The 12851-nt window shown below is 50.2% G+C and overlaps 1 protein-coding gene across 1 annotated transcript in view; it reads right to left on the reverse strand.

Moving 5' to 3' along the window:
* ALS2 (alsin Rho guanine nucleotide exchange factor ALS2) overlaps window positions 1-12851 on the reverse strand; it is a 195351-nt gene that overhangs the window by 94135 nt on the left and 88365 nt on the right. The window contains exons 11-12 of the mRNA XM_075317602.1: window positions 6021-6201; window positions 5768-5833 (exon numbers count right to left, since the gene is read on the reverse strand). Coding sequence (XP_075173717.1) covers window positions 5768-5833; window positions 6021-6201 — 247 coding nt within the window. The remainder of the gene's footprint in view (window positions 1-5767; window positions 5834-6020; window positions 6202-12851) is intronic.

A 12851-nucleotide genomic window follows, 5' to 3' on the forward strand; every position in this document is an offset into this window, starting at 1 on the left:
CAGTCCTCTACTCCCGGTATGTGTACCGCTAATATCACTGACCCTGTCGATTCGGCCCAGCTGAGGATACTGTGGCCCTCGAGATAAGCTGCCTTGCTGCAGGTGTCCCCCTGCCGATTGATGTAGGCTACAGATGTCGCATTGTTCGATTGGACTCGAATCTGATGACCCGCTAGCAGAGGGCAGAACGCCCTGAGCGCGAGGAAGATCGCGCAGATTTCCAGGATGTTTATGGGTAGGGAAGACTCCTGGGGAGTCCAACGTCCATGAGCAGTATGGTGTCGGTACACTGCTCCCCCCAGCCTAGGAGGCTGGCGTCCGTGGTCAGGACCAGCCAGTTCACTGGGAGAAAAGATCTCCCCTTCGATAGGGATGAGGACCGAAGCCACCAGCGGAGTGCGTACCTGACTGAAGGCGTCAGGTGAAGATGTCTGTCCAGGGAGAGGGGGCTCTTGTCCCAGGCCGCTAGAAGGGCTAGCTACAGTGGGCGAAGGTACAGTTGAGCAAAGGGTACTGCTTCCATAGCCGCCACCATCCTGCCGAGCACCTTCATGCTGAATCAAATAGCGCGAGAAGGAGGACGTAGAAGGCAGCGTACCGCTTGTTGAAGAGCGATCGCCTTGTCTAGGGGGAGAAGGATCAAGCCCCGACTGGTGTCCAGGGACATGCCCAGGAAGGTGATGGATCGTGATTGGACTGGGGATGATTTGTCTAGATTCACTAGCCACCCTAAGCGGGATAGGGTGTCCACAGTGATCTGTACGCTGGTTGAGCAGTCGCGGAAGGAGGGGGCCTTGATGAGGAGGTCGTCCAAGTAAGGGAGAACGACTACTCCCCTGGCGTGAAGGACCATGACTTTGGTGAAGACCCTTGGTGCGGTGGCAAGGCCGAAGGGTAGAGCTACGAATTGAAAGTGGGAGCCCTGAACTGCGAAGCGGAGGAACTTTTGGTGATCTGGGGCGATGGGTATGTGCAGGTACACGTCCTTGATGTCTATAGAGGCGAGGAATTCCCCTTCAACCATGGATGCAATAATTGACCTTAGGGACTCCATTCTGAATCTCCGTACGTGCACATGTTTGTTCAGGTGTTTGAGGTCCAGGATGGGTCGAACTGACCCATCCTCTTTGGGGACCACAAAGAGGTTGGAATAAAAACCCCTGAACTTCTCGTCGTCCGGGACAGGTATTTCACTCCTGCTGTTTGGAGCGAGTGGATTGCTGAGAAAAAAGCTTTGCGTCGTTTTCGAGTCTTTGGGGGGTTTGAGAAAAAGAACCGACTCGGGGGTCGGGTCCTGGTAACCGGAAGACACAAGGTCTCGCACCCATTTGTCATCTGAGGCGGCAGCCCAGATGTGTTGGAAGAGCCGCAGATGACCTCCTACAATGAGTGTGTCTTCCGGGGCGCCGAAGGAGTCATGAGGGGGGAAAACATCGTGAACGAGTCTCCCTAGTCCTGGACTGTTTCGGTCTAGGCTGCCATGACGAAGTGGGTTTCGGGGAGAGTTGAGAAGGTCGGTCCCTGCGTAGTCCACGGCTGGTGGCGGGGACAGCACGGGATGTCGACCAACCAATGAGTTCCGAAGGAGCGGAAAGAGGACTGTGGACGTCTGGTGAAGGTCGTCCTGCACTTCAGCTGGAGGAGGGAGGTACTCTTTCCTCCCGTGGCGTCAGAAATTAGCTTGTCCAGACGTTCGCCAAACAAATCGGTCTGGAAAAAATGGAAGGCCCGAGAGAGACTTCTTGGAGGCAGAGTCCGCTCGCCATTGTCGGAGCCAGAGAGCTCTACAGATGGCTATGGTATTTGAGGCGGCAAACGCTGCGCAGGTAGCAGCGTCCATGGAGGCCTGCATGAGGTACTCCGCCGCAGCGGCAATTTGAGCTGTTACCTCTGTGAAGGTATGAGTGAACTGGGATTCCTCAAGCGAAGTGGTAAGGGATTCTTCTCAGAACGAGATCGCCTTTGCGACCCACACAGAGGCAAAGGAGGGCGAGAGGGAGGAACCCGCAGCCTCAAAAGCAGAGCGGGCGAGGTGCTCCACCTGTCTGTCTGTCGGGTCCTTGGTGGAGGAACCATCGGGTAGAGACAGGAGCGTCTTTGTGGCAAGGCGGAAGATCGGCCCAGCCCTTAGGGGCAGGTGAGGCAAAAGGGTACCGGGACTCCATGAGTTTTTGGTTACCGAAGCGCCTGTCAGGCTTCTCCCTTTGCTTTGTGAGGATATCCTGAAAGGTTATCAGCGAAAACCTTTTTGGGGTTTCCTTGCCCTCTTAAAGGAGACCGCATGGTCAGTGGTAGTGGATGGGGAATCCTCCACATGCAGAGTTTGGTTGACTGCTGCTATAAGGGAGTCTATTGCAGTTTGATCATCTGGGGAGGATGAAACCAAGGAATCCTCCTGGTACAAACAGCATTCTCCCTCCTCCAGCTCTTCAGCAGCCGTGGAGCGTGTGGGAGAGCCTGCCCTGTGTGCTCCCGAGGGAGAGCCATGGGGGCCATGAGAGAGTGCTGGAGACACCCGGCCGTGTGCTCTTTTCCTGATCCCTGCAACCGGTGAAGCATGTGCCCGGATTACCTCAGAAGGATCCTCCATAGGGGTATCCTCAGGCTGCGTTCCGTCCAGGGACCCAGAAGGGTGTGGAGGATGACATTGCATAGCCAGCACCAGGTTCTGTGACAGTTTTTCCATGGATTGGGACAGAAACTGTGCCCATTCCGGTGGGCTGGGAGCCCTAGGCTCTGGGCTGACTGTTGCGGCGGTGGTGGCGTGGGGGGGGGGGGGGGGTCTTGGGGGGCTATAGGGGCACAGGACTCTCAGAGAGAAGAGGTAGCTCAGCGTGGCAAGCAGTGCAGGCTGAATAATCTCTTAGTACCCTTAGAATTCCAGGAGCAATGCTCAGCAGAGCTACAAGTGAAGCAGGTACCTCACCAGAATCAGCAGATGTCCCTGCGTCCTCAGGAAAGAGTAAGCTCTGTGGAGAACTTTGCACACTTTCCGGGGGGGGGGGTGGGGGTGGGGGGGTGCTCTTATCACAGCCCGTGGGGGCGGGGCTTAGCGCTAAAAGAGCGCCAACAAGAAGTCAGTGTGCCCCCCTGCTGTCGGTAGCAAAAAACGGCGGGAAGGGAGCCTCTGTGACAGTTTTTCTCCCCCTCCCTCCAGTCAGCACACAGTTTGTCGCCGGAGGATTATCTCTGCCGGCTTTCCTGCAATCAGAGCACGCAGCTAGAGCAAATAAGCAGAGCAAATAAACAAACTGTGTTCCTGAGCTCTGGGCCCTCCCCCCGCCACCGGTAAATTATCTGTGCAGGATTTTCTGCAAACAGCGAGGGACTTCCCTCCCCCCTCCTCCAGCCAGCACCCAGTTAGAGAAAAATTAACACTGATCAGGATCCCTGGGGCTCTCCTCCTTGCAATCAGCAAGGGACTTTCTCATAATAAATACTGTAAATTCAGCAGTCCTGGGAGCCTTCGCTGCACCGTCTTTTCTCCCTTTGTCTGGGAAACCAGTCAGGGGGGGATCTCACCTTAACACTGCCTCAGTCCAGGCAGTGGAAATAGAGTCAGCGGCTGTGTCCGGCCACACAGGTGCCATGTTCAAATCAGAGCCTGCAAAGAGGGGCTGAAGAATTGTGCCTCTGCCCTGGGCTCTGGAAAAATCGGTGTCTGTGGGACCCGTTGTCCAGTAAAAGGCAGCCCAGGATCCAGCGTCGCAGGAGGGGGTACGTGGAGGCAACACTCCGCGTTCCCGCCCGTTGATGGTATTGGGAGATCGGTCCCAAAAGGAAACAGTCGCCCTCAAAAAATAACAAAACCTTGAAAGATGTGTCTCCTACAGACACTAAGCTAAAACTGAGACTGCCTGGCCCGGCCAGGGGGTGTATACTGCAGAGGAGGAGCTATGCTTTTGCATCTACTTAGTGTCCTCCTATGGATAGGCAGCATAACACCCATGGTCCTGTGTCCCCCAATGAGGCATCAGAGAAAATATATATAAAATATATATGAGGTATTAGTTTGTTTTGTCTGCATCCTGTTTGTGCATTAGATGTGTTGGCCTGGGCTAACTGGACTGTCTGCTGTGAGTATATTTTATAATGCAGAGACAGATTCTAGCGATGTGTCACCTACTGGACTGCTTGGTGCAGTTTCGATAAAATCACCATTTTCTCTGCTGTAGATCTCTGCATAATCCCGCCCAAACCCCTGAATGGCAGCTTCCAGTGTACATAGTACATTGGCACCTTGGTGACAATCAGTGGTGGTGGAGGGTTTGTACAGATTAGCTGTAATTGTTTGCATGTGACATAGTCTGGTAGTGATAAGCTCCTGCTGATAAAACATTGATTGTATTGAAACCATAGCAAGCTGCTGAGCAAGTGACATGTCTCTGGCATAACCAGGCTCTCCACTCATACATTATGCCACTCTCGTTAAATAGCAATCAACTTACTGACATTGATTTTAATGTGAATCTGTCAGCAGGTTTTTGCTACCTCATCTGAGAGAAACAGAACGTAGGCAAAGAGACTCTGAATCCAACGATGTATCACTTAAATTACTACCATTCTGACACAAATCAGAGGCTTTAGATTTAGCAAAGCAGCAGAACAGAGAGCTGTCCAGCCCACACTAGGCTCTCTATAGAGATTGTATATGGACAGTGAGGTGTTAATCACAGTAGGGAGTGTGCTGGACTGCCCTGTGCATGATGTTGTCCAGCAGTGATAATCGCTAGGTGATAGAAGCCTTTAGTTTAAGTAAACAGCCCGATAAGAGAGGCATAGTTGATTGTTTTTAACCCCTACAACATGTTGTCCTCAGGTTACATAGCAAAAACCTGCTGACAGATTCCCATTAAGAGTTTTTGCTCCCTTAAAAGGTGGACCGGTTAATAAAATTTTCAGACCAAATCTGAAGGTTAACGTCTGTCTCCGGTCAGAAATGGCTGATTACAGGGAACATGAATACAACAAACAAACTGCACATATGAGGCACCAAATAAACCCTCAATAATTAATTGTAATGATTAGTCAGTGGACCATAGCAGCTAAAGTGCATGAAAACCATTTTATTAACAAATAGTGGTAAAAAAAGCATCATGAAACTATTTAAAATTGAGTTAAAACTCACAACAGAGAGGCAACCTATCTGGACAATTGTATAATGAAGTCATACATAGTTCGCATATTACAATAATACCTGGTTGTTATAAAAGTAAGTATATGATTACGGTATGCAAGGAAGCACAATAATTATACCACAATAAACTACCTAACCGCCTGCTGTAGCTCGTGTGGATGGTGTAGAGTGTGGCTTGAATGTCTCTAAGGAGTGGATAATCTGCCCATGCATTGCATATACTGAGAGTGCAGGAAAACAAAATTCTTAATAAAATGATTTTCACGCACTTTAGCTGCTATGGTCCACTGACTACTCATAATTAATTATTGAGGGTTTATTTGGTGGCTCAAATGTGTAGTTTGTTGTTGTATTCATGTTAACTTTGGCACATGGCACATGTAACTATTTATACGAAGTGGTGCTAGGGCCCTTTTCTACATGATTACAGGGAACAATAAAATGACAATTGAACAGAAATGTCAATGAAACAGATTTGTGTCCCTTCAAAAGGGAACAAAATGGACTGATAATCTTCACCTTTCTCTTATTGGTAAGCACATCATTTAACTACTGAGCCAGCTGACAATCATGACCTTTGACAGATGTATCCAGATCCTTTCCTGACACCCGTACTTCCATGGTACTTACATTGCTGATTTGGAGAGAAGCGAAAATCCTCCCATAACCAGGAAGTTGGAAAGAGAAGTGCAATACCTGAAACAAGTGGTACAACCGGATATTAAGATGTATAACAGAAAAGCTCTACAGCTGTACTTTTTTTTTTTTTATTAGGTCAGTGATAATGGAGTGGAGTGTTCTCAGCGCAGTAAGTGATAACAGTGGAAGAATGTCTTCACATAACGCACCAAGAGGAAGTCTGAAGAAAAATCAGCACACTTACTCTGTGTAACTGTCCAAGAAGATGCTGGAATGCTCCAGAATGGAAAGGCTTCGGGCGTCCTTGGCTCCACGGAGGAAGTTGCTGAGTGACGCTCCGTTCTGACCGATCAGGTAGCACAGTTTGCAGAACTTGGTGGCCATGTCCTGCAGCAGCTGAATGGTGGATACAGAGCCCAGGTGATCTTCAATAATAAACAGATAACAGAAAATTACATTTAAGATACAAAAAAAAAAAAAAAGCAAAGAAAAAAGCCTGGGAGTGTATCCACGTACCTTACACATTACACAACATAATACAAATATATGTTGTTTGCTCCTATGTACACTTTATGAACAAAACTATTGGACCATCTACAGGAGCAGGACACCTGAAATCTACTAAGGAGCTGGTCGCCCGCTCTGTAGTTAGAGCAGCTCACACTGTTCTGGGAACGACGTGTACAAGATTTTGGTGGAGTCTGTTGGAATTTTTGCATCTTCACCAAGAAGATCATTATTGGCATCAGATATGGATGAATTAGAACGGAGATTGTGAGCCCAGATCTCATCAAGGTCAGGACTCAGGAGAAGATGAAGCTTTTCCAGATGAAATTCATCCAGTTCTGCCTTCTGGAATGGCAAAGAGCCTTCACCAAACTCTTCCCACAAACATGGATGCTACAACTGTAAAAACTGTATAGTTATGCTGGCCAGTAAGATTTCCCTTCACTGGAATGAAAAACAACAACTCCACAGTATCATGCCTCCTCCACCAAACTATACAGCCTGCACAATACAGTCAGGCAGGTTCTCCTGGCATTCACCAAACCCAGACCCGTCCATCAGCCTGGCAGCGAAGAGCAGAGTGACCTGCCACTCCACAGATCATGTTACCACTGCTCCACGTTACCACTGAGTATAACGACAGCTGCCTTACACCACTCCATCTAGAACATAGCATTGTGCTTGGTGATTTTGCGCGCATCTGCTCAGTCATGGAAAGTCATGTCATGATGCCACCGACACACGATCTCTATTGTTGTGTTAAATACCAAAGGATTGGACTCCGTTACTGCGTCAGCAGAGCACTGGTGACTTATGCACTACGCACTTCAGTACTCCGTGATCTCTCAAATTTACGTGGTCTGCCTCGCCATGGCCAACCTATTTATTATCAGTTCCGCAGTGGAATATTTAGAAGGTAAGAAATTTCATGAACTGACTTGTTACAATGGTGGCATCTTATCACAGGATCATGAACATATTCTGTGACCTTTTTAGAAAGAGCCATCCTGTCACAAATGTAAAAAGTCAGCATGGAAAGGAACTGAACTTTACACCTTATGGCAATGGGATTAAATAAAAACAATGAATTCGATAAACATGGGTCTCAAAATATCTGTGGATATTATTATTAAATAAAGATAGATACACATACTAATATATTATATATATATATATATACACATATACACACACATACACATACTAATATAATAGATATACATACTAATATATATATATATATATATATATATATATATATATATATATATACACACACACACACACACATACTAATATATATATTACACATATATATACATACATACATACATACATACATACATACATACATACATACATATACACAGTGCCTACAAGTAGTATTCAACCCCCTGCAGATTTAGCAGGTTTACACATTCGGAATTAACTTGGCATTGTGACTTTTGGACTGTAGATCAGCCTTGAAGTGTGAAATGCACTGCAGCAAAAAAGAATGTTATTTCTTTTTTTATTTTTTTTTTTTTTAAATTGTGAAAAGTTTATTCAGAGGGTCATTTATTATTCAACCCCTCAAACCACAAGAATTCTGTTTGGTTCCCCTAAAGTATTAAGAAGTATTTCAGGCACAAAGAACAATGAGCTTCACATGTTTGGATTAATTATCTCTTTTTCCAGCCTTTTCTGAGTAATTAAGACCCTCTCCAAACTTGTGAACAGCACTCATACTTGGTCAACATGGGAAAGACAAAGGAGCATTCCAAGGCCATCAGAGACAAGCTCGTGGAGGGTCACAAGGCTGGCAAGGGGTACAAAACCCTTTCCAAGGAGTTGGGCCTACCTGTCTCCACTGTTGGGAGCATCAACCGGAAGTGGAAGGCTTATGGAACTACTGTTAGCCTTCCACGGCCTGGACAGCCTTTGAAAGTTTCCACCCGTGCCGAGGCCAGGCTTGTCCGAAGAGTCAAGGCTAACCCAAGGACAAGGAAGGAGCTCCGGGAAGATCTCATGGCAGTGGGGACATTGGTTTCAGTCAATACCATAAGTAACGTACTCCACCGCAATGGTCTCCGTTCCAGACGAGCCCGTAAGGTACCTTTACTTTCAAAGCGTCATGTCAAGGCTCGTCTACAGTTTGCTCATGATCACTTGGAGGACTCTGAGACAGACTGGTTCAAGGTTCTCTGGTCTGATGAGACCAAGATCGAGATCTTTGGTGCCAACCACACACGTGACGTTTGGAGACTGGATGGCACTGCATACGACCCCAAGAATACCATCCCTACAGTCAAGCATGGTGGTGGCAGCATCATGCTGTGGGGCTGTTTCTCAGCCAAGGGGCCTGGCCATCTGGTCCGCATCCATGGAAAGATGGATAGCACGGCCTACCTGGAGATTTTGGCCAAGAACCTCCGCTCCTCCATCAAGGATCTTAAGACGGGTCATCATTTCATCTTCCAACAAGACAACGACCCAAAGCACACAGCCAAGAAAACCAAGGCCTGGTTCAAGAGGGAAAAAATCAAGGTGTTGCAGTGGCCTAGTCAGTCTCCTGACCTTAACCCAATTGAAAACTTGTGGAAGGAGCTCAAGATTAAAGTCCACATGAGGCACCCAAAGAACCTAGATAACTTGGAGAAGATCTGCATGGAGGAGTGGGCCAAGATAACTCCAGAGACCTGTGCCGGCCTGATCAGGTCTTATAAAAGACGATTATTAGCTGTAATTGCAAACAAGGGTTATTCCACAAAATATTAAACCTAGGGGTTGAATAATAATTGACCCACACTTTTATGTTGAAAATTTATTAAGATTTAACTGAGCAACATAACTTGTTGGTTTGTAAGATTTATGCATCTGTTAATAATTCCTGCTCTTGTTTGAAGTTTGCAGGCTCTAACTTATTTGCATCTTATCAAACCTGCAGGGGGTTGAAGACTACTTGTAGGCACTGTGTGTGTGTGTGTGTATGTGTATGTGTATGTGTGTATGTGTATGTATGTATATATATATATATATATATATAATTGCCTTATTCTGTCTGTCTGTCTTGCTCCAAAATTGTGTCCTTACGGTGACACAAAGCTGATTGGCCGCTGGGCTCGCCCAGGCTCCCCCCCCCACAGATTGGCCTCTCGCCCCGGCACCTTGCAGGCATTGGCAATTCGGCCACGCCACGCCCCGCCCCCCTCACGCAATGCACGCTAGCTCTGGCCCCTCCGCGCATTCCCCGAACTGACACGGCTGTCACGGAGGTGAGTACTGTACAACATGGTTACAAGCGCATCAAGGTCCTGCAGCGGCGGAAGATCCACACGCACACACACACACACATACACACACACATCAGATCACACTCACTCTCACACACACACACACACACACACCTCACCCTCACACACACACCTACACACACACACACCTACACACACACACACCTACACACACCTCACACACACACCTCACACACACACCTCACACACACACCTCACACACACACCTCACACACACACACCTCACACACACACACCTCACACACACACACACCTCACACACACACACACCTCACACACACACACACCTCACACACACACACACCTCACACACACACACACCTCACACACACACACACCTCACACACACACACACCTCACACACACACACCTCACACACACACACCTCACACACCTCACACACACATCACATGGCATCCACACACATCACATGGCATCCACACACATCACATGGCATCCACACACATCACATGGCATCCACACACATCACATGGCATCCACACACTCACAGCATCCGGCGATATCGCTTGCTTCTCGGCCTCGATACTGTGCTGTTGTGACCTTCCAGGACCTGACGGAGGATCACATGGCCAGAAGCATGTGGTATCTCCGGATGTTGTGAATGTGAGCGCGTATGTGCGATATCGTCAGTGTCTGTGTGTGTGAGTGTATGCGATCGGGTGTGTGTGAGTGTATGCGATCGGGTGTGTGTGAGTGTATGCGATCGGGTGTGTGAGTGTCGGCAGAGGAGCACGGCGTGCTGGAGGAGGCTGGGAGCAGAGAGGTTGATCTTGGGGAAGGCTGGGAGGGGGAGGCTGATGCTGGGGGAGACTGGGAGGGGAAGGCTGATGCTGAAGGAGGCTGGGAGGGGGAGCCTGGGAGGAAGGAGGCTGGGAGGAGAGAGGCTGATCCTGGGGAAGGCTGGGAAGGGGAGGCTGATGCTGAGGGAGGCTGGAAGGAGAGGCTGATGCTGCGGGAGGCTGGAAGGAGAGAGGCTGAGGCTGGGAGGAGAGAGGCTGATGCTGGGAGGAGAGAGGCTGATGCTGGGAGGAGAGAGGCTGATGCTGGGAGGAGAGAGGCTGATGCTGGGAGGAGAGAGGCTGATGCTGGGAGGAGAGAGGCTGATGCTGGGAGGAGAGAGGCTGATGCTGGGAGGAGAGAGGCTGATGCTGGGAGGAGAGAGGCTGATGCTGGGAGGAGAGAGGCTGATGCTGGGAGGAGAGAGGCTGATGCTGGGAGGAGAGAGGCTGATGCTGGGAGGAGAGAGGCTGATGCTGGGAGGAGAGAGGCTGATGCTGGGAGGAGAGAGGCTGATGCTGGGAGGAGGGAGGCTGATGCTGGGAGGAGGGAGGCTGATGCTGGGGGAGGCTGATGCTGGGAGGAGAGCGGCTGATGCTGGGAGGAGAGCGGCTGATGCTGGGAGGAGAGCGGCTGATGCTGGGAGGAGAGCGGCTGATGCTGGGAGGAGAGCGGCTGATGCTGGGAGGAGAGCGGCTGATGCTGGGAGGAGAGCGGCTGATGCTGGGAGGAGAGCGGCTGATGCTGGGAGGAGAGCGGCTGATGCTGGGAGGAGAGCGGCTGATGCTGGGAGGAGAGCGGCTGATGCTGGGAGGAGAGCGGCTGATGCTGGGAGGAGAGCGGCTGATGCTGGGAGGAGAGCGGCTGATGCTGGGAGGAGAGCGGCTGATGCTGGGAGGAGAGCGGCTGATGCTGGGAGGAGAGCGGCTGATGCTGGGAGGAGAGCGGCTGATGCTGGGAGGAGAGCGGCTGATGCTGGGAGGAGAGCGGCTGATGCTGGGAGGAGAGCGGCTGATGCTGGGAGGAGAGCGGCTGATGCTGGGAGGAGAGCGGCTGATGCTGGGAGGAGAGCGGCTGATGCTGGGAGGAGAGCGGCTGATGCTGGGAGGAGAGCGGCTGATGCTGGGAGGAGAGCGGCTGATGCTGGGAGGAGAGCGGCTGATGCTGGGAGGAGAGCGGCTGATGCTGGGAGGAGAGCGGCTGATGCTGGGAGGAGAGCGGCTGATGCTGGGAGGAGAGCGGCTGATGCTGGGAGGAGAGCGGCTGATGCTGGGAGGAGAGCGGCTGATGCTGGGAGGAGAGCGGCTGATGCTGGGAGGAGAGCGGCTGATGCTGGGAGGAGAGCGGCTGATGCTGGGAGGAGAGCGGCTGATGCTGGGAGGAGAGAGGCTGATGCTGGGAGGAGAGAGGCTGATGCTGGGAGGAGAGAGGCTGATGCTGGTGCACGATGGGGGGTGCGCAGCATGGGGGATGGAGCACGATGAGGAGTGCGCAGCATGGGGGATGGAGCACGTTTGGGAGTGTGCAGCATGGCGGATGGACCACGTTTGGGAGTGCGCAGCATGGCGGATGGAGCACGTTTGGGAGTGCGCAGCATGGGGGATGGAGCACGTTTGGGAGTGTGCAGCATGGCGGATGGACCACGTTTGGGAGTGCGCAGCATGGCGGATGGAGCACGTTTGGGAGTGCGCAGCATGGCGGATGGAGCACGTTTGGGAGTGCGCAGCATGGCGGATGGAGCACGTTTGGGAGTGCGCAGCATGGCGGATGGAGCACGTTTGGGAGTGCGCTGCATGGCGGATGGAGCACGTTTGGGAGTGCGCAGCATGGCGGATGGAGCACGTTTGGGAGTGCGCAGCATGGCGGATGGAGCACATTTGGGAGTGCGCAGCATGGCGGATGGAGCACGATGGGTGGTGCACACCTCCCCCAACACACACAACACACCACACACACACTGGGAACCACAAACACCGCCCTACACAGTCACCCACACACACAGACAACGCTGCACACACACAACACCCAACACACAAACACCGCGGCATACATAAATATACGCACATATCATGCAACACACACATTGCACAAAACATACCTCCCCCCAAAACACACCACACCCACACAAACCGCGCAACACATACACACACAACGCTACAGACACACAGCGCTCCACAAACAACGCAACACACACACACAACACCGCTCTCACCCCCCGCCACACCCAGACAACACCCAGAACATGTACAGCTCCTACACAAACACTTGGTAACTACACACAACAACATATATATATATATATATAACAAAAATCATACATTAATTACACAATACGTAAATTCTAGAATACCCGATGCGTAGAATCGGGCCACCTTCTAGTATATATATATATATATATATATATATATATATATATATATATATATATATATATATATATATATATATATATATATATATATATATATATATATATA

This window comes from Anomaloglossus baeobatrachus, chromosome 7 (assembly GCF_048569485.1).
Source record: "Anomaloglossus baeobatrachus isolate aAnoBae1 chromosome 7, aAnoBae1.hap1, whole genome shotgun sequence".
NCBI classification, from domain to species: Eukaryota; Metazoa; Chordata; class Amphibia; order Anura; family Aromobatidae; genus Anomaloglossus; species Anomaloglossus baeobatrachus.